At 41.1% G+C, this 27577-nt stretch overlaps 1 protein-coding gene across 1 annotated transcript in view; it reads left to right on the forward strand.

Annotated features, from left to right (window-relative positions):
• The first annotated feature begins 4327 nt into the window (after window positions 1–4327).
• Window positions 4328–27577, forward strand: part of LOC149306780 (zinc metalloproteinase-disintegrin-like NaMP) — a 34300-nt gene continuing 11050 nt past the window's right edge. The window contains exons 1-10 of the mRNA XM_089537652.1: window positions 4328–4440; window positions 11188–11300; window positions 11762–11838; window positions 14231–14309; window positions 19660–19736; window positions 20883–21078; window positions 21914–21976; window positions 23344–23415; window positions 24372–24541; window positions 26182–26266. Coding sequence (XP_089393778.1) covers window positions 4389–4440; window positions 11188–11300; window positions 11762–11838; window positions 14231–14309; window positions 19660–19736; window positions 20883–21078; window positions 21914–21976; window positions 23344–23415; window positions 24372–24541; window positions 26182–26266 — 984 coding nt within the window. The 5' untranslated portion in view covers window positions 4328–4388. The remainder of the gene's footprint in view (window positions 4441–11187; window positions 11301–11761; window positions 11839–14230; window positions 14310–19659; window positions 19737–20882; window positions 21079–21913; window positions 21977–23343; window positions 23416–24371; window positions 24542–26181; window positions 26267–27577) is intronic.

Raw genomic sequence — 27577 nt, forward strand, 5'->3', positions numbered from 1 at the left:
TGGGATGGGGCTTGAGCCCCCTAAGACTATACTAAGGCAGGAGCTTGAGCCCTTCTTGAAACGTTCAGGCAGAATTGGACCACCAAGACTCTGATGTAGTTGTGCAGCCTCAGGAAATATTGGTCAAAGTGTACAAAATGATCGAATGCACATAAAAATTTAGACACGTTTTGTAGTTGAGCCCTTCTAGGAATAACCAGATTGCATGCCACACTTAGCTGAGAACCAGCATGGCATAGTGGTTGAGTGTTGGACTATGACTCTGGAAAGCAGGGTTTGATTCCTGCTCGGCCATGAAACCCATTGGATGACATTGGGCAAGTCACATCATCTCAGCCTGACATAAAGGCAATGGCAAACCTCCTCTGAACAAATCTTGCCAATAAACCCCATAGTAGGTTCTCTTTAGAGTCATCAAAAGTTGGAAATGACTTGAAACTGTACAACACACGCTACGCTAAACACATGAAGATGTTCTCAAGGTACATGCTGTGTATGTAAGAGTGTTCATAGTTGAGCATGAGTGATTGAGAATAGATGGGAGAAGTAACATGACCTCCCTCTGCCTATGTGCTCAGGCACTGTGATAGCTATTGTTAAAGTCTGATGGGAGATTCCAAATCACAGAAGCATGTAAAGTGTCCTGTGCTCAGAGATCCCTGGAAACAACTACATCCTTTTGTTATTTCAATGCATTTACCTCCTAGAATGTAGGAAAGCAGGGAAATAAGTTTGCATCATTTTTACTTTGTGCGTGCAAGAAAAATAAAAACCAGAACAAAAACTTAAAGAAGAAACACAACTTCAAGTAAGTATGAAAGCACATTGGTCCAAAACACACTGCAGAAATAACCCAGTTTGAGACCATTTTAACTGCCCTGGTTCAATGCTAGGAAATCCTGAGAACTTTAGTTTTGTGATATATTTAGCCTCCTCTGTCAGAGAGCTTTGGTGCCACAACCAACTACAATTCCCAGGGTTCCCTAGCACTGAACCAGGGCAGTTAAAGTGGTCTCAAACTGGATTATTTCTGCAGTGTGTATTGGACCCCAGTTACCTGCATTTCTTGTCTTCAGGCTATTGTCTTGGTTTCCTTACCCTCAACAGCACAGAAACCAGGTTGAACAGCTATTGCAATGCTTATTGCTTCATACAATGACCTTGACTTCCAGAGTTATGATAGAAGAGATGACTTTCTGTCTGTCTAGTGAGGGCATTTATGCATTGTTAAAAACAATAAAGAGTCTCAGGGAAGTGAAAGTGTGTCCGTCTTAAAGCTTCAATGAGATGACCAAGAGATACGGTTTCATGACATCATGTAAGTTGACAAAACCAGATGTCCGCGATTAGACTCATGATTTCCCATTTGCCAGCTATCCACGTGAGAAGGAGAAGTCATGATAATGTGCGCATACAGAAACGCATACAATCTTTCCTTGAGCTTTTCATATAACATGTAAATGTGGAACTTCCACATTGTCTCTATGGATGGAAGCATAGATTCTGACTAGTAAGTCTAGATTCCTTGCTGTTGACGGAGCACAAATGCGCATACTGTAGAGATGGAAAGTGATCTCCCGCTCTCACAATGCTCAAAGTCAAAGTCTAATACAAACTACCCACTCCTTTACATGCTTTTCTGCACAGGAGCTATGTCCGTTGACATGGAATTGATGCATTATAACTATACAGTGTGAATAGGCCTCTAATATACAGTCCACCCTTGCTTTATGCAGGGGATCCATTCCTGACTCTCCCACATAAAGCAAATACCGCACATGCTCAAGCCCCATTCAACTGAATGGGGCTTGTGCATGCGGTGGTGCGGCGGTGCCCCATTAGTCACAATGGGATGTGCCACCCTTGCGCCCCACATGTTCCTGCACGGCTTTCAGCATATGCTGAAAAACGCATATGACGCGGGCGCACTGTAAATACAAATACAAAGTATCAGAAACTAGATCTTCATATTTTCTTCCAAGACTTTTCATTGCATTTTTGTCAGGTTACACCACTGATTCTTTCTCAACCACTTTTATTTTCAGTCTGCTTCCAAACAACCAGGATTGCAGCCACAGGTGGGAACAACAAAGGATCCGGGGTGGGAAGGACATTGAAGATGTCATCTTCAAGCAGCTGAAATGATTCACAGTGTTGGTGACTAGTCTAAGGTTCATTGCTCAAACCATTCCTCCTCCCTCAAAGTTGCTTAAAGTGAGCCCACCCCAACAAAAGCTTAAGTTCATGCTCACAATTAATAGATGAGAAAGAGCAGGCTGTATTGAGTTTGATTCAATGGAAATCAAAACAGCCCACTCTTCATGCAAATACAATAAAGCTCTTGTGGCATCTTGTGTGAGATTGATTTAAGGCTATATGCAACTGGTAAAAATAAATCTGCCCACCATGTGCAGAGCATATTCCTCAGTAAAGTAGGTAATTACCAATGCATTTATTGTGGAATATACAGTGGACCCTTGTTATACGCTGGGGTTTGGTTCCAAGATCTCCCGTGTATAACAAAATCCGTGTCTGCTCAAGTCCCATTACATATAATGACATAGCAAAATGGTGTCCCTTATAAAAATGGAAAATCAAGGTAAATTTATACTTTTTTGGAACATTTTCAAACCGTGTATGCTTAAATCCGTGTATAAAAAATCCGTGTATAAGAAGGGCCGACTGTATTCCACATATGGTAGGCAGAGCTCCCTTTATCAATTGCATGTAGCCTTGAATCAATGCTCCTTTAATACCGCATATTCTCCAACATTTCACAGGTGAAATTTGGGACATGTGCAGGCAAACAGCATCAGTGTGTGGCTGAGATAACAAAAGTTATTAATGAGGAAGACTGTACAAGCTAGGAGAGATCGCAGCAGTTTGCTTTTTCCTGAGCCTACAGGGAAGGGCAAGATGCTGCTATCTCCTCTTCTCTCTCCTCCTGCTGAGTTAACTGAGTGCAAACTCAGTTTGCCCTTTGAACCCAGTTAGGGGCAACTGAAGTAAGCTGAGGACAAAGGAGGAATGTAGGAGGAGGGTCCAAAACACACTGCAGAAATAATCCAGTTTGAGACCACTTAATGGAGCTTATCGCTTGGTGTTTTAAATCGGCTCAGCCTCCAAAGCTTCAGCTGGGACATGGAATGGAGATGTGGATTATCACACATTAAATCACCGCTGAATCATGAGCTGCCATCAGCCCGGGTCCCAGCTGCGTTCAAGCCATGCTTTGCCAGCACTTTTTAGAAGTCGGAAACATTTTCGACTCCTAAAAAGTGCTGGCGGAGCGCGGCTTGGACCTGGACTGATGGTGGCCGGCCATTTGGCGGCAATTTAGTGTGCGATAATCCTGGCCTCCATCCTGCGTCTAGGAGCCGATTTAAAACACCAAATGATAAGCTTCTAAGTGCCCTGGCTAGGGACTCCTGGGAATTGTAGGTTATTGTGGCAGCAGAGCTCTCTGACAGAGAAGGCTAAATGTCTTACAAAACTACAGTTGCCAGAATTCCCTAGCATTGAGCCAGAGCACTTAAAGCTGTCTCAAACTGGGTTATTTCTGTTGTGTGTCTTGGACTGAAGAGACATAAAGTGGGGCATTTTAAAAGCTGCTGAGAAGTGTGTGTGTGTGTGTGTGTGGGAAACAAAAGATTAATCAGCACTGTCCTTTTCCAACTGAGACTTTTAAAGGATATGTAACATGTAAAGTGGAATGCAGAAGATCATTGGGACTGTCCCTGCCGTATTGGGACTGTTGGAGAGTAGGATGGCCATAGTCCTTAAATTGCAACAAGTGTCTTCATGATGTGAATATTCTGAGGCTATATCTGCAGAGATTGCTCTGATGCCACAACAAACTCCAGATCCCAGAATTCCATAGCATTGAGCCACGGCAGCTAAAGTGGTGTCGAACTGGATTATTTCTGCAGTGCAGATGCACCCTGAGTCAACCAGGACTGACAGTGTCAAGATGCAACCTGACCTGAACACTGCTTTACTTTGATTGAAAGTGTTTCTCAGAATGTTCTAAGAACTGGCAGCTCCTTCCACTGAAAAGAAGAAAATAAATAACCTCGGGGCCAAAAGGAACCTCAGACCAATCCAGTTCATTCCCAATTTTAGGAAATACCTTGCAGGTATTTGCTCCCTGTTAGATCGCCTTTTGAGTGACACTGGATAATCCAGAACGAGGTTCTGCCCTGAAGTGGCACTGTTGCAACTTGGAAGTTGTGCAACACCTTTGGTAAACACTTCCTCATGTAAGAACAAGAATAAAACTGACGGACTCATTCTTTGCCTCTCACATTCAATCGGAGAACAACTCAGGTTGGTTCGTACATTCCTGAAAACGAAAGTCTACCTGGCTGCCTTCACGAAACCCACCCAAAATGACCCAAGCGCTCTTTGTGACTATGTGCTTAGTACTTTTTCAGCATCAAGGTAAGAAACCTTATTATTAAAGAAGGAATAATCCCTTTCGGTCAGTACTAAAATGCAGCACCTGGTTTGTTTCTATAGCTTTTGTGCCTCTTTCAATGATTAACAAGAACATGCCTGGTATTAGTTTCTAAAGTCACACCAACAGAAAACTATTCAAGACCTTATCTGTGTTGATAAAGGAGTGCTTTTCCTGATGTTTCATATTATTTGATGTTTGATATAGGTCTTCAAAACAACTGGGTCTTGAGAACGTCAGGTGGAATGTAAGAAACTATTTTAATGGGATTGAACACAACTATTCTAACAGTTTGGATAGGGAGCGGGGAAAGAAAGTTTGTTGGAAGAGAGTTTGTTGCAGAGAAGTACCATCTTAACAGAGATGGAAAATATCCTCAGTTTTATGTTGAAAATAAGAAAACAGAAATAAGCAGGCATAATGTTTAGAAAGTCTGACATTAGTACAGAGGGATCTGCTGGGATTTGATTCTAGGACCCTTGGCAGATAGTAAAATCTGTGGATGCTCAGTAATACATTGAGCATCCAAAATCTGTGGATGCACCATTATATACTATGGTGTAGTAAGATGGTGTCCTTTATATAAAATGGCAAAATCAAGATTTGCTTTTTGGAATATATATATATTTAATGAATATGTTTTTATGCTGTGGATGGTTTAATCTGTGGATAGAGGGAGCTGACAGCAGCTATTTGTAGATGTCTTTCTAAAACCTATCTGTCATCTTATGCACATTCACTTGAAATGCATTTTCAAGTTACTGTGTTTAGATCTGGAATGTGTGGAAGATGCACTCTATTGTGTTTTGTTGTTGTGTGCCTTCCAAGTCGTTTTCACGGGGTTGTTTTGGCAAGTTTCTTCAGAGGGGGTTTGCCATTGCCATCTCCATGAGATTGAAAGAGTATGACTTGCCCAAAGTCACCCAGTGGGTCTACATGGCCGAGCCAGGATTCAAACCCTGGTGTCCAGAGATATAGTCCAGTGTTTAAACCACTACACCACACTGGCTCCTTTTGTGTATGTACCCAAACACACACACACCTTGCACAGTTGTTGTGAGGATTAAATGGAAAAATAAGAATATTGTCCACCACTGCAGCAAGGCAGGAGGGCCACAATAGGATGAGGACTTGATCAAATGCCACCTGTCTTCTGGAATGTCACCCAATGTAGGCCGCACTCCCCGCACCTCCCTTGTAACACCATTGGTGCTGACCTGCTTTGAAGACATGAATATAATGTAAAGGGGAAAAAGAGAGAGATTGGTTAGTTCCTGATGTAACAAAGTGGGTTTTCACCTGCACAAAAAAGGCTGCGTCTACAGTGCAGAATTAATGCAGTTTGACACCACTTTAACTGCCATAGCTCCATGCTATGGAATTGTGGGATTTATAGTTTGGTGAGATATGGAGCCATCTCTGTTAGAGAGTTCTGGTGCCACAACAAAAAACAAATCCCAGCATTCCATAGCATCAGTCCATGGCAATTAAAGAGGTTTCAAGCTGCATTAATTCTGCAATGCTGCAGTAGCCATAGATCCCATGGTTCAAGTTTTTATGTGTCCTCTACTGATCTGGCACCACTTCAAGCTCCAACAATTGTAGTTTATTCCCTGATTCCCTCACACAAACTTAGGACATGTGTCTATCCTTGTTTATGCATGTGAACTTGTTTATGTATACTGTGTACACACATTTGCACACACAGATACACACACACACACACACACACACACATATGCATATGCAAGTACATTTCTCCTGTATATTCATGTATATGCTTGCCTCTGTTTTTCTCTCCTCCTTTGTATGTGTATCAGTGGTTGCGCCTGTGTGCACATCCCTGTGCATTTGTGTTTGTGTGTTCATGCATGACCACACATCCCTGTACCTGTAAGGGCCTGTTCACACCACCCTGGTATTTCTTGTCAGGCTGATCTGAGGATTATGTACAATAATAAGAAAGAATAGAGCTGATGTATATCCAGAGTGTGTTTCTTTCATGACTGTGGCCTTTTTCACACATTTTTGCTGACAGAGCAGAGATTCTTGGGAAAATAACAGTCATCTGAGATGGTTTCAAGCAAGATGGTGGGAGGAATGCTACCTAAATTCAACCCTTGGCTGGAACTATCTTATATCTCTTTTGGGTCCCAAATGGTGCTCTAAGATGGGCATTCCCCTTAATATCAGTAAATAATTGATCCTCCATCCATCTTCTTGTCTCTATAATTCATAACTAATTCAATTTGTGGCCCCATTGCCTTCCCTTCCTTGCTAAGATGTTATTATTCCTGCACCACAAAAAGCTGTTCAGATATCAGATCATATGTTACAAAGGACAGTCTTCTATCTGAAGGACTACTTACCCAGTCCAAGTCTGAGATCATTGCTTCTCTGTAGTCAGTGGTTAGGTCAACTGGCTTCCTCTACTCTTACATTCTTTCTAAATTTGCATTTAGCACACATTGGCATTTGTACTGTAAACTAATGGATGAAAATTCTTATGAAAACCACTTCCTCTATTTGTCCCCTTTTTAATGGAAACATAATATCCTCTTTTTTCTCCTATTTTTGATGATTTGCTTCCTCTGAGACATAGAGGAAGTAGACATTCTACAAACTATGTCTCTTTTAAAGGACTTCAGGCTGTTTGCCTTATGTTTCTCATAGGGTCTGGAGGCCTGACAGGTGGGAAAAAGGAAGGAAAGAAGGGATAGTGGCAACAATGCACCACATAGAATAAATCACACATACAGGCAGATTCGCCAAGGAAGCCAACCAAGAAGCTGTTGCATCAAATGTGGCTATCACTTTAGGAAGAAAATACTAGAGACAGTGGCATACCTTTGAGTTGTTAGGAGAGCAAGGCTGTCCCATCACCAGTTCCCAAAGCAAGATTTATATATTGCTGTGGTTGCTTTCTTTATTACAAAGTTACATTTTGAGACAACAGCTCCCAGAATTCCCCAGCCATCGTGGCCATGAATGCTGGAAGCTGTGGTCCAAAAAGTGGACCAGTGAGATGTTTCGGAGAGCCAAGCTGTCCTATCACCTGTAACAAAGCAAGATTTGTATATTGCTGTGGTTTCTTTCTTTTCGTACAGTTACATTTTTGGACAATAGCTCCCAGAATTCCCCAGCCATCATGGCCAGGACCACCGGGAATTATAGTCCAAAAAGCCAGTTTGCAAAGAGCTGTCATCTTACATCAGTCTTGCTGAGTGCTGGCGAGGTCTGTTTTTCAGTCTTCACCATTACTTTTAATACTTCTTAGTACATTTTCTTGAAAAGTGTATGAGTTAACAGCTCTTGTTCCTCTTCTTTATATTAAGCATGCAATTGAATCACTTCTAGTCATGGGAACAATATTATTAACCAAAAGTTAGGGTAATAAATCATCATTGGTTTGCACAGCAGAATTTCCTTGTGGATTCATAAAGTGTATTTGCAGATGTGTGATTTCATGCGGGCATGTCATTTCTAAAGGCAGAAGACGGTAGTCTGCTGTTTCAGAGAACTACACCTTGCTACCTGATTCACTTCTTATGCACTGGTTTGGCACATCCTTCCTTGCTATGAAAGGTTTTAAAACAGAAAGTCAAACAAAAAGTTAAGTTATGTGTGGATTGTTGTTTGTTTTGATAGAAAGAGATGTTCTTTTTTTAAAAAAAGAAATCTGGTTAAAACAGCTGAACCAAGAGTCAATGTTTAGTGCTTACAGTCAACAAAATGTGGCAGCTTAAATTTCAGTCTCAGTCACTTCTTAATAATTACAGTGCTTTAGAAATAAAGTTTAATAGTAATAATAATAATAAGAAAACAGTTTTAGAGATGCAAACTATCTTTTACTGCTTTTATGGCAAAAGAATTCAGGTGTCAGAACATCAAGTTCACAAGCTGGGACTGAGCAAATCTAGCCCTGAAAATACTGGCAAAACCTGGGCATCATTACAGACACTGGACTTTATTGCACTGCCTCCGGTGCCCGACTTTTATTGCATGGACTTTCCCCTCAAAATGGCTCCGCACTTCCTCCGGTGTTGAATTAGGGCCCCGTAAGTCGCTTCGGTGGCCATCACAAGTTACAATAACATGTTGGCATCCTGTTATTGGTGTCTTTTTTCCCCATTGTGTTGGAGGATGGAAATGAACATCTCCCTTATTCAGTGGCTCCCATCCCTCCTAAAACTCACCTGTCTCTTACAGGGGCATCACTGATATGGCCATTTAGTGGCCAGTGGAGAACCAGCAACAGCAGAGGATCATCCAGCAGCATTTCTGTAACCTGATCCTCCTGAGAGTCTTCTGGAAATCCTGGATGGTGTTGTTGTCCTTGTGCATGTGAATATAGGGACATAGCCAGAACCTTCTCTGCTGACCTCCTACTCTCCAGTGGCCACTAAATAGCCATATTGTCTTTGACCTTCCTGCAAAAGACATATGAGTCTTGCAGGAGGTGAAGTGGAAGATGGGATGCAGTTTTGTCTGAGCAGAACATTACTCTCTCCATGCAAGATCTTGGCCTTACACCCAGCAGTTTTAAGGAGTAGAGAGTCAATGTGGTATAGGGATTTGAGTATTAGAGTAGGACTCTGGGAGACCTGGGTTCAAATTTCTGCTCAGCCATGGATCCCACTGGGGGCCTTGGGAACATCACAATCTTTCAGCCTTAGAATAAATCTTGCCAAGACAACCCCATAAGTTAGAGTTGATGGCACATGTCAACAAATTGTAAGGAAAGCTGAGGGTGTTGGCAGATGGTATCAGCAGCCCTGTTGATCAAACTGCCCTGATCCTTTGGCCCTGCAAGCCCTGGCTCCATTACGCCACTATTTACACAGCATGTAACTTATTTGATATGGGAAGGAATCATAGAACAATGCCAGGCTTGTGTTTCTCATAGTCCTGCTTTCAGTATCAGTGGGAAACAGCTAAAGTAGAGGTATAGGTGTGTGATCGCTTCGGCAACATCCGTCAAGAGCTTGGAGTAAAGCAGCCCAGCCCACATCCTACACTGTGGATATTAAGCTTCCTTTTAGCTATTTGGCATGTTCTGTTCTGCAACTTTCTGTTGAATAAGTCATCTTCAAGTTGGCAGGCCCAAAATAGATTTCTGCCGACCCACGCAGACAAAAGGATATGTTAAAAAAAGAAAAGAAAAGGGGGATGAGCAGGTTCTTACTCATCACACCAAAAAGCTGGAATAAAGATATGGAATTTGCTCTCTCCCCCCCTCCCCCATTTAGGTAGTTCATTCTTTTTATTGTTCTGTTTTGTTTGTACATTGCCTTCATTGAGCATAGGGATGCGCTAGCATTTTGACCTCCTTTTTAAATGACATTCTTTCTGGAATTCTAAAAGGGTTTTCCCATTTTTAAAAAATTTACTCTTGAATATATTACAAAGATATAGAAGAAACAAATTTAAAGACTGTGAATGTCATTCTTATCATAAAATGTATTTATGATATCTTAATGAATTAAGTTGATTAGGATTCATATTTACAGTTGTGAATGCCCAAACGTGACCCGGAAATCTACCTTCACAGTACGAACACTGTGAACACCAAAGAGTTTCTGCAATGCTGGATCTCAGGGTGCCTGGAAATGACATCCACAGGGTGCACAGAAGCAAACGCAAATATCTGTGATCCCCCCACCCCCCGCCAATACAAAATCAATATACTGAAATAACAGCCAGCTAGAAAAAGGAACCACCATTGTCACATCAAGTTGCACCAGGAAGCAGTGTTTGTATTTGAAGAGTGTTGTCATGTTGTCTCACAAACTTCTCTTCTGCAGAATAAACACACCCAGTTCCTTCAACTCTAGTTTATATTGTTTTCCATGTCGCTGACCATCTTCATTTCTCTCTTCTCAACTCATTCAATTTGTCTTCATCCTTCTGAAAGCATGGCACCATAGAAGTGTGCACCATGCTGCACACTTGGCATATTAAAAGACCTAGCTGTAACCCTTACTACAGGTTACAGATCACCAGGCAGGATCTATATGCTGAGCAATCATGTGTGTGTGTGTGTGTGTGTGTGTGTGTGTTGTGACACAGTTACAATATTCCTATGTGCTGAGTGATATTTTGGCCTAATTGACTCCCTCATTTGTTTCCCATTATATAACGCTACTCTCTGCCTATCTTTTTCTAGTGAGAAGGGACTGGCAGTAAATTAGTCATTAGTATTAAAGTTTCATAGCCTAAAGCTAGTAATATGTCTGTGGTGTAGTAAATGAATGGATGACTTCTTTTACCTGAGTGAAGCATGTACGCACATGACCCAGGCAAAACAAGATTAGAACTTGGCAGAGCAAGAATTCTGACGCAAGAACATAAACAGCCGCTGCCTGTCCAAATGCTACAAAAATCAGTTTTGCTGATTTAAAGGGAAGAAGCTATCATCTGCTTTGCTAGGCTGATTCTGTAAAGCAGTATCCATCCCTGTTCATCAACCACCCAACATTTCACAAATGAAAACCAGGGCACATGTAACCAGCAACATCAGATCATGGTCAAGATGGCAAAAGTTGTTGATGAGGAAGAACACACAAGCTAAGATAGGATGCAACAGTCTACTTTTGGGAGAATAAGTCTTTTTGTCTTTACCTACCCTTTATTTCAGTAGGAGGGATGTATGCTGGATTGCCAAATTAACATGTTGCAGCATAGGAAAATGTTGAATTACAGAACAAAACTTTTTTTTCTCTATCATGAAGGGAGCTCAACAAAGGAACTACCTGGGGTAAAGGACTTTGAAGTGGTGTACCCACAAAAACTCCACATGTTGCACAAAAGAGATGTTGGAGCAAGTCAGAACCCTCACAAAAAGGTAAACAAAGAGCTTCCTCATTAGTGCAACTAATTTTGGGAAAATTTGTGACATATCATGATGGGTTCAGCTACATATGAAGATTGATTTTAATACAGGTATCTCCAAAGTGTCAGTTCACTACTGTAAACATTATACCATCATCTCATCTCTTTAGAAGCGCCTTGTCTTCTGCTACCAGAGGTGGCAAAAAGGGTTCCATTCCCAGCTGTAGGCCACTGTAGTTGGATAGCCACTTACACAAACATGGTCCAAGGATGAATATATAGACATATATTTCAGCTTCATGGTCCCAAGACCTTGCTGTGGCTTTCAAGCCACAAATGGTGATGATCAAAACATAATGAAGAAGCTGGGTCTAAGTTTTGAATTCAGAAATATCTTTTTGTTATTGATTTTTCATTTTTTAAGAAGATATAACATTAAGTTACTCAACCACATTCTAACACTTTCAATTACAGGCCAAGTATGACGATACGGTACAATACGAAATTCAACTGAATGGAGAGAAAGTGCATCTTCACCTAGAAAAAAATAAGTAAGTTTCACCGATGAAAACCAGGACACATGTTGCCAAGGCAGTATCAGAGTGTGGCTAAGATGGAAAAAGTTATTACTATGTTTAGGAACAATCAAGGAGAGGCTGCAGCAGTTTGCTTTTGCCTGAGACTCCTGAGACGGACAAGTTTCTGTCCTCTCCTCTCCTTTCCTCCACTTCTGAGTTAAGTGCATGCAAAACACTTTTGCACTTTCAACTCCATTTGCAGCAATTGAAGTAAGATGGGCCAAATGAAGAAAGTGGGAGGAGGAGAGAAAAACTAGGACATTTTAAAAGCAGCTGAAATAGTGGGACAGCAGAAGATTAATCAGTGCTTTTTCTCCCAAACTGAGACATTTGGAACTTATAAGTTAGTCCAGTGATTTTCTACCATTTACTAAAGCCAAGCACTGGCAGGAAATAATGGCAGTTGAACTCTTTTCTGTTATGATATCTTTTCCACATTTACTTTTATAATGCTGATTGAGAGAGAGCTCAATCAGGGCAAAGCTAGACGTGATAAGAAGCATGGAGTGATGCTTCTTCGAGGAACATGAAATTGCTGGCAAGCATTCTGAGAAGTCTGTGGATCCTGAGAAAACATTGACTTTATAAGATTAAAGTCCTTCATTCTGGGCAGCCTCTCTCTCGGGGCAATCAGAAAATCAGTTTTTAAAGGGTTGTTTATATGAGAGACCTAGCCATACAGATCCCAGAAGTCTCCATCGTGTTTTTGAGGAGCATGCTTTATCTTTTCAGTAGAGTTCACATATACTGGCAAAGTGTGCACAAAGGAGAAAATGGTTCTAAACTATTAATTATCCCAGATTATTTCCTTCTTTTTTTTGTAATTGATTGATTGCCATCATAGCATTTCCATCCCTTTAAGAATTAGGAGTACTCAACTTGAACTTAAAATCAAGATCTTAATAAAGGAAAAGATAAACAGAATTGCCATTTGGCTACTAGCTGCATAATGATTAACCTGCAGAACAGGTTTCTTTTGATTTCCATTTATTAGACTAGTCAGGAATTGGCATTCTTTGTAAAAGTGGTTTAACAACTGGGCAGCGATAGACACAAGCTGAAATTATTTCCCAAGAAGCTACTCTTACCAAGCTGTGCTGCAGCTAAAAGGGAACATTTGCGCTCAGCCAGCAGTTCACTGTGCATTAAAACCAGTGAATGCACCATTCTTACAGACAGTACTGCTGGGTAGTGACTGCTGAAGTGCAACTCTAGAATATGTTGATTCATATCATACATTTGCTGGGTGATCATTAAGTAACCTTAAATCGTGGTTACTCATTTCCTGGATTTGTAATCTGGTAATTTTTAGTGTGCGAGTCAGTGTGGTGTAGTGGTTTGAGTGTTGGAATATGACTATAGAAATCAGGGTTCAGTACCCCCCTTGGGCATGGAAACCCACTGGGTAACCCTTGATGAACCACACATTCTCAGCCCCAGAAAACCCCACAATAGGCTGTTTTAGGGTCGCCATAAATCAGAAATGGCATGAAAGCACACAACAACAGTTTTAGTGTAACCCTCCCTAAAAAAAACCCTTGAGACAGTGTGTTGTACTAGTTTGAGTGTTGGAATATTACTCTGGAGACTAAGGTTTGAACCCTCTTTTGGCCATTGGGTGAGCTTTGGTGAGTCACACTCTCCCAGCCTCAGAGAAAGGCAAAGGCAAACCCACTCTGAACAAATCTTGCTATGAAAATCCCATGATAGGATTTAGGATCGCCATAGGTTGGATATGACTTGAAGGCACTCAGCAACAACCATTTTAGTATATTCTTGTCTTGAAGTTGTTTCCAACTTATGGTGACCGTAAGGAAAACCTTTCTTGAGATTTTCTGGGGTACAGAGTGTGTGACCCTTGCAAGGCCATCCAATCAGTTTTCATGGTGAAGGTGGGAATCGAACCCTGATCTCCAGAGTCGAAGTCCAACACTCAGACCACTCCACCATGCTGGCTTTCAGCCTGAACCTACTGTGAGTGATTTCAGAGTGGTTGAATTACCCTTAACTTCAGCCATATGTTCTCATTCTAAAACAATCATTGCTGAAGGTATCATTGCTGAATATAGGCCACAAGGTCTTTGCTTATGCACACCACTTTCATCTTTCTATCCAGTTAAGAACTATGTCATGTTAACTAGATGGGTTAGTGCATATATATTTTACATTGAGAAAATCTCTCTTTTCCCCCAGCATGGATCATGGCAAAGCTTCTGTGCCTGCCCCTTTCCTGTGATATCCTACTCTGATGCTAAAAATGAACATAAAATGTCACTGGAAAAATAAAGTTGTGCATTTATTATCTAATTATCACTGGTCCAGTTTAATTCTCTGATGAATAACAAACCCGTTGTCTTCATTCCAGGGAGCTTTTCTCAAGTGATTACACCGAAACTCATTACTCCCCTGATGGCAAGGAAATTACAACAAGTCCTCAGACTGAGGTAATGTTCAGAGCATCTTCTCTCTAGTCACAGGAATGGTGCAGGTCTGTCCAATATCCCAAAAAGGCTTGTAAATATTTGAAGCTATCTTGAGCCAAGTATGAAACAGTCTTCTGCTACTTCAGTGTTGACATAGAAGACTTCCATACCTGCCTGAATCACTGGTAAAACATTGCTCAAACATCCCTCAAAGGTGTATGGAAGCCAGGTGTGCTTCCTAAATCATCATGCAATCGTTGCTCCCTCTTAGCATCCCTGAATCGTTCCAGGGGAGCAGATTTTCCTGTGTTAATAGGAAATCCACTACCCTTTAAATGATTCAGGGACCCTAGAGGGAGCAACAATTCCATGATGATTGAGGAAGTGCACCTGGCTTCCACACATGCACGCTTCCTCCACCTTTGTGTGTGTGTTCATGCACAGCTGTGTCTGCATGTATGTGAAAGTATTACAAGTTGATTATCCCTTATCCAAAATGCTTGGGACCGGAAGTGTTTTGGATTTCACACTTTTTGTTGGATTTGAGAATACCTGTATTTGTACAAACATACACAGTGAGATGTCTTGGAGATGGGACCCAAGTCTAAACACATTTGTGTTTCATATGCACCTTATACACATAGACTGGAAGTAATTTTATACAATTTAAAAAAATGTGCATGAAACAAAGTTGGTGTACCTTGAACCCTCAGAAAGCAAAAGTGTCACTATGGCCCCATACAGACAGGCCAAAATAAGGCTGCTTTGGGTCACTTTGGAGGTATGCTGTTTAAATGATGCATGCATCTTGAGACTCTGGAAGCTGCACCAAAGCCACGCTCCAATCCTTAGGATGGGAGCATGGCTTTGGCGTGACTTCTGGACTCTGAGGACGCATGCATCATTTAAACAGCATACCTCAAAATGACCCAAAGCAGCTTTATTTTGGCCTGTCTGTTTGGGGCCTATGTCAGCCAACCGTGAAACAAGTTTTGGTTTTTGCAGTATTTCAGATTTTAGAATTGACGACAAGGAAGACTCAACCTGGATTATGCCCACTTGATCTTGACTTTCTTTCTGTGTGTGTTTGTATGTGTGCACACTGCTGTGTCTGCATGTGTGTAAAAGCATTATCAGGTGGGTTGAAGTAAGCATGGAGACTGTTTAATGTTTTGCAGTGGTACTGCTGTGTGTCTGAACTACAGGTCTTATGGTGCGGTGTTGCTGCTGACCTCCAGGGAGACAGGTTTGGTGGGAAGAACGGCTTGTAATCTGAACAGAACATTCCACATTCCTTCCTTTTTGATTGCCTGCCCTTCCTCATAATTTGTTAGCTTCTGTCCGCTGGCCTTGCTGTCAGTCAGCCAGGTTCCCTCTACACTGCTCTTCTGTTCTTCCAAATAGCCATGACTTATGATCTGTAACGACACATTTGTTTGAAATTCAATAATGTCTTCTTGGCACTTTTCCGTAAATAATATCTGCTGGCATTTTGTGTACTGCATGTGATGTTTCTCCTTTTTAACGACAGTCTGAACCAGCTCTGTTTGAGGACAAGCATTTGCATAGAGTATCTGACTTGGAATCAGCGCTGCACTCAGTACACATTGATTTTTGTTTTGGTGGGGGAACATTTTAATCTTCTTTGGTGTGTATTGTAGGTACTCTGGTTTATTTGTGTTTGTTGATGTCAGCTTTGGGACATCACAATAGGGATGCTCTTTAAAGTACCTTGGTATGCATGCGAATGTATGTTCACATCTGGCTGAAGGGGTTGAGTAATTTACAGCGGCGGTGATCTGTGGATTGGTGCTGGTTACCAGTTCACAGCAAGTTTCCAAGAAAGAAAGCGACAGTTGCAGCAAATGTGCCCAAAGATTGCACCATTTCCTAGAACCCTGAGGAGAAAATGTTAGTCCCCTAACATCAGATAACATAAGAAGCACTGGCCTACAGTACAATGCTGCACATAGGAAAGGAAGTACTTCTTCCCACAGCACATAACTACACAGTGGAATCCACCCCCAACAGATGTTATCATGGCTTCCAACACAGACAATTTTGAAAAGTGATTAGGAAAATTCTTGTTAGATAAGGCTATCACTAGTTATGATAGCTTTTGGTCACCTCCCAGTGACAGAGGCACTCTCCGTATTATGTGCTGAGGAAGCAGGGTAGGAGAAAGTGAGCATGCGCTGCTTGTGGCCATGATCATAAAGGTGGATACTGTGGGAACAGGATGTTGGTGCAGATAGGCCTTGGGTTTGATCAAGCACAACTTTTTTTGGCTGGAATTCTGTTGTACATTTTGAAACATTGCAGAAGGAGGTTTCAGTTCCCTTCTTACGCAATGAGAAGCTCATAAGCAGAAGTCAATGTGTAGTCATCATAGCTAGCAGTGTTCTCCTAATCTGGCAGGGAATCTGTCAGATTCAATTTTGCTCATGCTCTCATCTTTCCATAACTATCGAAAGGGAGGCCTGGTGGCCTAGTGGTTAAATGCCTCTACAGCATCCAAGGATGTGAGTTCAGTGCCAGCCAGGGGCTTCCATGGAATTTAAAAATTAGAAGCATTGGGCGAACTCTTTCTTTCTGATAAATCAGCTACTCCTTCTTGAGCTGATAGGTTTATGTAGAAATATATTTGTGGAAACTGTGGAATGAAGAGCAAAACATGCCTTGTCATGTTCCCATTCTAGAAGGGAAAACTCTTATAAAGGCAGGAAATTTCTCAATGGGCCATCTCCATGTGTTAAGGAAAAGAACACTTGTAAAGATTCCTCACATTCCGAAATAAGATTACAAATAATGATCGGAATCCTATATGACCTGTTATTTCATGTATACCTAGCTACATAGCAAAGGTGCTAAGAAAACCTCTTTACTGAATTGCAAAGGTGCCTAACAAGACACTGGCAAGAGCACATGGTGCACATCAAGACTAATGTGCATTGGGTACTTTGCCAGCTTTGGACTTTTTCTCACAGGGAAAATTGGAAGGTTAAACTAACATCAATTTGGGGGTCACCCATGGTGTTTCACGTTATTTTGCAAGAGAATTTCAATGTCACAGGCAATGCAAATGCAAATGTGGATAAAAATAGATTTAAAAACTGAGCTGTTTTTAATAATAATAATAATAATAATAATAAATTTTATTTATATCCCGCCCCTCTACAAGATGAAATCGGGGAGGGTTTTTAAAAAAGAAATGCCAAATTGTCCAATTGGAAAGAATGGATTTAAGGACTGAATGACCATAGATCGGGGAAAAAGATGAATCCACTCTTCTCATGGCAAACCTGAATCCCATTGATTTCTACAGTACTAAAGCTCAACTACCATTCACTGAATTGGGATCAGAATATTTAAACCTACATTATTTCCCTAACTGCTTCTCAAATCTTGTTGATTGACGTAAGCTGTCTATCTGGAACAAATCTTTCCTCATAAAGGAAACATTTGCCCTGTCTAGGGGTGAGTGAACATCACTTGCATTTGCTGCTAGAATTTTTGGAGAAAAGGTCATGGAGCCATTGATTCTACTTGCAATGCCTTGAACTATGTAGTCGAATCAAATGAGATACTCATTTCATAATCTTCAGCCTCAGCAAGTATCCCTCCAGAGAAGATGTTTTACAGGTTATTCCAGATGGTTTCCTTGGACCGTGAAAATCAGTTACACAGTCACTGAGGCATCCACTGTGTCAAGTTTCCTTTTCAAAAATACAGTTTAAAAACTATGTTTTCAGGTATTCCTCACTTCTTACTATACCAAAACAGCTCTCTATATTTAGCCCATGTCGGTTACAATACGCTTTCGCCTCAATTTCTCCAAAAATGACCCAAGAGACAGTGTGGTGCACTAGTTAGAGCTGGGCAAGGTGAAGCTCTTTAGCTGATTTGAACTGCAGGTCCCAACATTCCTAGGGCTGACTAAACTAGGACTGATGGGAGCTTCAGTTGAACATTTGGAAGGCTATACCTTGTTCACCGTGGGATTCGAATGTTAGGCTGGAAATTGGGAGATCCAGATTTGTCTTTCACATTTATGAACAGCAGTGTGGGCTTTTTGAAAGTACTTATCCAAAAATGAAACTCTCACCAACTCCTACTTCTGCTTCAGCATAGCTCTTCCTTTAATCCTATCCCTCTTTCTATGACTCATTAATGGGTTTGGATATTGCAAAATGTGTGTGCAGACAGTGATACACACATGAAACTGCAAGTAGATTATTAGGTATAAAAATAGCACATTTGAAGGTTTTGTGTTTTTTTGAGGAGGGGGATGCAGCCTGAATCTATGGCTGTCATGTACATTGCCAATAGAGAATGTGCATAGGTGGCATCCATTAATCATATGCTGCCTTGCCAGCATGCTGTCATGTTCATTGTGCCTGATTTAAGCCAATCTTTCATGATAGTGTTTACCACACAGTTACAGTGAAAAAGCAAGAATGGACACCTTGGAAATGCAAGACTATTACTTCAATCTGTTCTTCAGCAAAACAAAATTTAAAAGGAGAGAAAGCCAATCCGTAGAGAATTTTTGTTTCAGTTGGTTTCAGCTACTCAGATCCCCAGCTGAACATGAAGATGAATGAGAAATAGTGAGCAAAGAATTTTGGAAGGTGGATGAAATAGAGATTACAGCAGTACTGAAATTTCCATGTGCAAAAACCCCAGTCTTTATGGGGATGAGGCAAGACAGGCACATGATCTGTTTTCTGTTTTTAACTGCTGTGTCAGCAGATATCTTTGTGGACATTCACATGATGCTGAATTAAAGTATTGTTGAGACAAATATCTCTTACACAGCAAAAGGCAACATAAAAGTAGATTTTAGTTGGAAGCATCTGTTGCGTTGTTGAGGACTGTGTCCAGATATTGATGTAGTATGGCTCCCATAATTCATGACTATTGGCCATACTGACTAAGGCTGATGGAAACTGCAGGGCTAACCCATTCCAAATCACACAGATAATATGAGCTTTTTCACTGACCCATTTTGTTGGGGTGGAGAATTTTCTAATGAAACCACCTCTACTACCCTTTACCAACAAGCTGAGATGCCTGCGCAGAAGCCAACACCTTTCTCTACTTGGTAATCTGCTTCATTCTTTCTCTTGTCCATTTATTTTAATTAATCCCATTGTATGTTTTCCCCTGTATAGATCTGGTCATAGACTGTAATAACGATTGACTGATTGATTGAATCACAAAGTAATGTGCTAAAAGAAATGTAGGAGATTTAGGAAATGGACACAGGAAGTGTGTTGCAGTGTTGTGCAGGAGTTAGACTGGAACTGCACAGGTTAACACATCACTCTCCAGCAATATTTCACCATACAAAACCTCTGTCTCCATACAGGACCACTGCTATTACAAAGGGCATATTCCCAACGATGCTGGATCTGCTGCAAGCATCAGTGCATGCAGTGGTTTGAGGTAAGATCGTGAGTGGCCTTTCTTCATTAAAAGTATGATGGTGGAGGTTGTGTTGTTAGTATGATTTTTGTTTGCAAATGTTAAAAATAAAATAGGTAAGTGGTGCCTCCAGGATTGCTTCTTTGGGCTGAACATAAGGAGCCGCCCTACATCAAGTCAACCATTTTGTCCACCAGGCTCAGTACAGTCTATTCCAATTGGTTGCAGGAGCAGATAGAAACAGCTTGAGATATTTTGCTCCCTGAAGCGGAACAACAAATCTGACCTTCCCAACCTACCAAAGTGCATATTAGTCAAGGCTAGGTTTTTGTGATCCCTGAGGCAGAACATTCCACAAGCAGCTCACTCCTAGCATACAGATCTGGTGTCCTTTCACAATACTCAAAGGTCCGAAGCAGTCACTCAACTCAGCTAAGAGAAAAACCAAGCTTGATACCTAAACTCTTTAACTATAGGTGCCAGAGTCTGAACATGGGAATTTCAGCATCCACTGAGCTACTGCCCCTCTTACAGCAACTGTGCTAGACCTTAGACACCTTTCTGTTTTGGATGACAACTCCCAGAATCCCCCACCAAGTATGACCAATGGTCACCCAATAGCCAAGAGAATCAAACCAGCTCCAGATCCCAGTGCAATAAAGAAACAATCATAGAGAATTTTAGAAATAGTTGCTTTTAAAATGAAGTGAACAAATGAACCACTTGCTAATAAAACTGATTGAGAACCCTCTGGGTAATTTTTAGGCCTATTTTCCCTATTTGCTATCTATTTGCTATTTGCTTTTACTGCCATAACTGAATGCTATGGAATCCTGGCTTTTGTAGTTGTAGGACTTTCTGACAGAGAAGGCTAAATATTTCACAAAACCATGGATCTCAAGACTCCAGAGCACTGAGCCATGGCTGTTACGGTGATGTGAAATTGCATTATTTCTGCATTATTTGGTTATCCAAGTGAGGCTGAACCAACCTGGAATGAACATAGAAATGGAGACTGGTGTCTATGGTTACCTGGCTATTCTTCCAGAGAGAAGTGGGAGGTTGGATTTCTTCCATCACTGTCATTGCTTAAGGAAGGAGATGGTTTCATTAGTAGAAACATTGGGGCACTCATCATAATATTTTTATTCTGCAATTATTTTACAGAGGGTATTTCAAGAGTCGTGGAAAGAGGTATCTTATCGAACCTTTGAAGGCCTCAAAGCGTGATGCCCATGCGGTCTTCAGATATGAGAGTTTGGAAAAAGAAGATGAAACCCCCAAGGTCTGTGGGGTAACCAACACTACATGGCAATCGGATGAGCCCATCAAAAAGACCTCCAGGATGAGCACAAGTGCAGAAGTAAGCCTTAGCCCTCCAGAAAAAGGGGGCAATCTTTGTGTAGGTGTCTCTTCTCTGCAAATGAAAAAAGGAAGGCATTTTCTCCCTTCTGCACACCCAAATTTTTGGGGCTCTTTGTGAAAAATGGAAAGGATTTTATTTTATACAAAACATTGTCTTCCCTGCAAGATTTTTTTTTAATGTGCAAAATACAAAGTTTTTAAAATTCCTGCTGTTGCTAATGGGCTCATTTCAAACATTTTCTTGGCCCCTTCCTGGTTTCCACAAAAGCCCATTATTTCATCCTTCAAAGCCCCTTTTGGTATGTGCTATGGTAGTTCTCCATATCTGCAGAACTATTCTTGGTCACCATGTATTTGCATCTTAGCATTTTCAAATTTGTCACTGTATGACGATTGCTAATTTGGAACAAATGTGACACAATTTTCTCGGCAGAGAAAGTGAGTCATTAAAAAACAACCTCAAGATCTCAGCAGGTTTTTTAAAAAAGACTGGTTAGTGTCTCCATTGCTATCAGAGAATTGATTTCATAACCAAATAGCCATTGTTGCCCTGATGGACAACTTACTTCAGATGGAAACTCTGTGTGAGAAACCATGTCCATCTCCTGGGTTTCTTAGCAGCTTTTAATGCAATTGAGCTTCTTCTCCTATTGGACCAGTTCTGCAGGATGGTTTAATCCATTTTAAAGAGCATCAGAGATGGAACACAATTCTGTAAATATTTGACAGTAGCATACTTTAGAATCTAAAGTTTGGATTAACTGATGATCTTGCATTTCTGCTCATACTTGGAAGACATCTCTGAACCATCTTTGCATTTTCCTTCTGTTTAGAAGCAAGCATACTTGAAGGCCAGAAAATATGTTGAACTATACATAACCGTAGACAACACAGTGGTGAGTATATGGATGAATATTTCTCCTTTCAATCTTTTACAGAGAGGCAGTGAATTTTCCAAAGAAGGGTTAAAGATCTGGCACAAAGTGCCCTCTGCCGGCAGAAATCCCCTTTCATGGCCAGGAGCGTTTTTCTGTGTTCCATCTTTAAAAATCTACCGACAGAATAGTCTGTCTTTTAAAAAAGGGAACAGTCAGTCTTGTGAAAATTACTTGAAAGGAAATAGATCCTGGGATGATGTCACTTAAGGCTTAGTGACTTCCTTCTGACAAGTGTCACCACAGTGCTATTCCACTTCCATATATAGCTCTGGACTCAAAAATGCTTATTGCAATATATATATATATACAGTCGGCCCTTCTTATACACGGATTTTTTATACACGGATTTAAGCATACACGGTTTGAAAATGTTCCAAAAAAGTATAAATTTACCTTGATGTTCCATTTTTTATTAGGGACACCATTTTGCTACGTCATTATACTTAATGGGACTTGAGCATACACGGATTTTGTTATACACGGGAGATCTTGGAACCAAACCCCAGCGTATAACAAGGATCCACTGTATGTATGTATATATATATATATATATATATATGAGGGCTGTTGTCTGAGAATCAAAGTTCTACCATACAGTAGATCACTTTGCCTTTGCATATGCCATTAGGAATCATGTCGCTTGATCAGTTTCATTATAACACAATTTTATGTTCCTGCAATATCTCTTTGCCAGAGATGACAGTGGAATAAGGATATACATCAGGACCAAAGTCATACCACTTTGAGAACAACCATCGTTTATCAGACACCGATCCTAATTCCCAATCAAAGAATGCTGGAGAGGTTTAGGGTCAGCAGTCTCTTGCACTGCAAACATTTGCAGAGCAACATCTCCCCAGTTCCATTACAATCCCATCAGCAAAAGTTACATTATTCTCTTTCAAATAGTTCTTAGCTGCCCTACTATAAAAGAACTCCAAGGTGGCGCACAAAACGATGGGTCATCCACAAGTATTAGTTCAATATAATGAAACCAGGAAATAAGCGCAGCAAGTAATGAAGCAGAACAAAAACAGATTAAAAATTAGCCTGGTGCAGAAAATAATGGGAATATTGTTCACAGTCTGCTGATTAAAATACATGATGAAGAACATGACATACATTCTAAGTTATGTATATGTATGTGTGTGTGTCTGTATGGATGGATAGATAGATATATAGAGAGATAGAGAGATGATATATAGACATAAAACCTCTCTATAAGTAGGTTTCACTTGAATTAGATGTCTTAATTTTTCCACAACTTCTTTGTTCAACATTTCTTAGTCATCTCCTAATGCTTCTCTCTTTTTCCTTTATTGCAGTTCAGGAAGTACAGCCGCAATATGACTGGCGTAAGGACAAGAGTGTTTGAAATAGTCAATTACATAAACTTGGTAAGATATCATGCTAAAGATTACTTGTCTTTTTTTGGGGGGGGGGGTATAAGAAAGGCTAGAATAGGGTCACCTTGAACAGTAGAACTAAAAACAACACTCGAAAATACTTGGAAATGGTTGGGGGGAAAAGAGCTTCTTAAGTATTGAGAAACCCTGGTGAAAAGTATTTTGGACTGGGGAAAAAATCTTTGCAATCTAGGAGTTTGTAAGGAGGTTTCCCCCTATCCTTAATTTTTTGGTCCATGGAACAAATAACTATGAACATTATGCCTATCATAAAGAGAGTCTTTTAAAGCTTTGTAATGAAACTTTTTCAAAAGCAACGTTATGAATTCTAAGGCGTTCCATTCTTTTCACCAGTGTGTATGTGTGTTGTTGCTTGTTGACCTATGGTGACTCTGTGGGTTTCTTAGGGACTTTTAAAGCAAAGAATGCTTAGAGATAATTTGCTGTTGTCTTCCTCTGAAATATAACCCACATCACTTGGGATTCCTTGGTGGTCCTCCTCTCAAGTACTAAAAAGGCCTGATCCTGCTTAGCTTCACCTGCACCCAGATTTAAATCTTTCCATTACAGATGGTATTCTGTAATAAGATGTATGTATTTCTCCTCTCCATTCCTAATGGATCTGTTGAGATTTAAAGCATAGAAACAGCAGAAGCACCAATGGCCTTTTCCCTCATGCAGCTGGCTCAGACCCACCTCCTGCGATACCTGTGTTTAAATAAGAGAGAAAAACTCATTTTCAGTATTTCTTTTCTTTCTCCGGGGATGCAAACCCACTTTTCCCATGTCATTTCCCAGTTTACCCCTCACATCTTTATTTTCAAATGTGAGCAATTTCATCTGCACCGGAGGGAGGACAAAATCCATTATCAGCTGTGGTTTTTTTTAATCCCAAAGTGTTTCTCGAGGTATTTTTGTGTTATAACCGTGGGATGTCTTCCTCGCAGGTTTACAAAGCCATAAACATCCACATTGCATTGATTGGCCTAGAAATTTGGTCTGATGGGGATAAGATCGTTGTGAACTCTTCAGCAGGTTCCACTTTGGACCGGTATTCAGAATGGAGACAGAAAGTTCTGCTGAAGCGGAAACGGAACGATAACGCTCAGTTACTCACGTACGTAATTCAGTAGTAGTGCAAGAGGACTGGTGCAGCAAATTGAGAAATAGTGGCCTAGTGTTCTGAGAGTTATACAGTGGGTCCTTGGTATCCACTGGGGTTTGGTTTCAGGACTCCCTGTGGGTACCAAAATCCATGGATGTGTAAATCCTGTTCTATACAATGACGAGAGCCATGTGGTGTAGTGGTTTGAGTGTTGGACTATGACTTTGGAGACCAGCATTCGAATTCTAGCTTGGCTATGGAAAACCATCTTGCAATGGCAAAGCCCATCTGAAGAAACCTGCCAAGAAAACCCTGTGATAGAGTTGCCATGAGTTGGAAACAATTTGGAGGCACGCAACAACAGTAAAATTTCACCCCTTATATAAAATGGCAAAATCAAGGTTTGCTTTTGGGAATTCATATATACAGTTGGCCCTCCATTTTCATGGGGTTCCAGACACCACCACCCCTGAAAAACAGACTTGCCAATATTTAAGCCCCGTAGGCTTGATTGGGGCGCATGCATGCAAATGTGTGCAGGGTACGTGCTGTAGGGACGAGCCCCATTGAAAATTATGGAGGGCGCCCTTCCATGAATATTGAAGATCACTGACCTCAAGTCCATGAGAAAGGAGGGGCAATTGTATTTTTCAATATTTTCAAGTCATGGATGGTTGATTCAGAGGATAAAGTATCCATGGATATGGAGAGCCAACTGTACAGGATTATCATCCAGAGTGATAACAGAATCATAGAACTGGAAGGGCCCTGTTGACTCTAAGGTCAATCCCCTGCTCAATGCAGGACCTGCTCGATATATATCAAACGTTTCAAACTGATCTTTAAGTTGTGTTCTCATAGCAGTCACTAACTAGAGGAACACATTTATTTCTTCACTAGACCCCAAGAGCAATGCAACATGCTTAGAAGATTAAAACCTGATCTCCTAGAGCCAGTTCTCAAAGGAGAAAAGGGGAGGATTTATTGGTGTATGAATATTTGACATCTATGTTAAGCAGAGTGAGCTTGTGGTAGAAACAGGAACAATTGCTTTGAATGCTCTTGTAAGGTGAAAATAAAATGAAAAAAACTGATATTTATTGTCTCAGGAAATCCATTTTAGGATAGGAAGTGAGATAGAGAAAAGAAGTTGATTTACGCCTTTTACTTCCGCATGTAAAGAAAACTCATTTTCATATGATTTAATTCTGGTGCAGATTATTGTTGCAGCAATAAGTATAATCTACTTGAGCAGTTTGCAACACTATATCCCCAGATATGGTTGCATTTCAGCTGCCATCAACTCTAGATGGCATGAAACTCTAGTCCAACAAAGATTTTGGAAACTTTGGTCCAACCAGGATCTGGGGACCCAAATCTGGTGCCCATTGTTCTAGAACAAAGATTTGCAAACTTTGGATGGGACTTTGGGTCCCAGACAACCCAGTCAACTTGTCCAACAGTCAGGAATGATGGGAACTGAAGTTCAAAATATTTGGGGAACCAAAGGATGATAACCACTTGTTCTCTAGAACACTGCCAAAAAGAATTGGTAGGTTTCTTTGCTTGAAGCCGTAATAGATTTCACAAGTAATGTCATGATGGTGTGTGTTGGTGAGTGATTCCATAATTTGACTTTGTCTTTCTTACAGGGGTATAGATTTTGATGGACCAACAGTCGGACTAGCCTATGTGGGAACCATGTGCAACCCTGCCCATTCCTTGGGAGTTGTTCAGGTTTGTGGAACTGAGATAGTATTATGAAAAAAGAACACTGGGTTGTAGGCAAGGAAGGCTTATAAAAAAGCATGTTTTCAATACAAGCAGGAATGGCTAAACAAGTCTATATTTGTGAAGTCAAAGGCTTTCACGGCTGGCATACATAGTTTTTTGTGGGTTTTTCAGGTTATGAGGCTGTGTTCTAGAAGAGTTTATTACTGATGTTTTGCCAGCATCTGTGGCTGGCATCTTCAGAGAATGCTGGCATGGAAGAGAGTGGGGTAGATATATACTGTTGGTTGAGAGGAAGCAAGTGCCATGTTAACCTGTGTACTGTTCTGTTGTTGAATGGAAAAGCCTCCACATATCTGTTTAATTAAGGATTCATTGTCTGCTGACAGAATGGATCATTAATTAAATAGACACCCTATTTATGGCCTGTTACAGATGGGCGTAAAGTATGTCCTGGGGACGTACTAGGGTTAGGGAAAGTGCGTGATTTATGCATGCACCTAACCCTAGTATGTCCCCAGGATGTACAAAATGGTGGCGCCCGTTCCACATGGGAGCCGCCATTATGACGTCACGAACGCGCCGCCTCCAAAAAGGGCGGCGTGGATGTGATGTCTTTGTGCCACATGAGGGCACATAGAGCGCCCTTTCATGGTGCTAGAAGGATCTCCGAAATGGAGCTCCTTCCGCAATTTGCATCACTGGTGCAGCCTTTAGACGGCTGCCCCAGCGACGCAAGGGAAAAAAGAGCTGAGCGGCCCCTTTCTCCTCCTCCCCGCCACTGTTGGGTGCCATTGGAGCATGAAGCCCCAAGGATACCCCTTTCCAGGCTGCGGGGAAGCAGCCTTTTGCCGCTTCCCCGCGGCCTGGAAAGCAGTGGATCGGGGCCTCGGAGGCTGCCGTTCTGGCAGCTGAGGCCCCGATCTGGTGGGGAAAGGAGCGCCTACAGGCCGCCCCAAAGGGGCGGTCTGTAATGCGCCCAAGTTTCCAAAATCTTTGTTGGACTAGAATCCGTGGGTAAAATACTCCGTGGATAAGGAGGGCTGACTGTTCATCTTCATTCCACAGTATCTTAGGAAATGGTCTCTGTGTGAAATCACACACAAAGGTCCTCCAGGGTTTCTTCCATCTCTAAAAATTCTACAGTTCTATAGTTCTGGGTATTATCAACACTTGAATGCCTTGCAACCACATCTGTCTGTTCATCATCCGTATGACACAAATCCAGGATATAAATAAAACCCATAAAAAATAAATAGAGTTGTGACCCACCTAGATGAGTGCAAACATATAGATTTATCCAGTGGCCTGCAATAT

Source organism: Sceloporus occidentalis, unplaced genomic scaffold (genome assembly GCF_023333645.1).
Source record: "Sceloporus occidentalis isolate IW3139 unplaced genomic scaffold, rSceOcc1.0.p SCAF_9, whole genome shotgun sequence".
Lineage (NCBI taxonomy): Eukaryota > Metazoa > Chordata > Lepidosauria > Squamata > Phrynosomatidae > Sceloporus > Sceloporus occidentalis.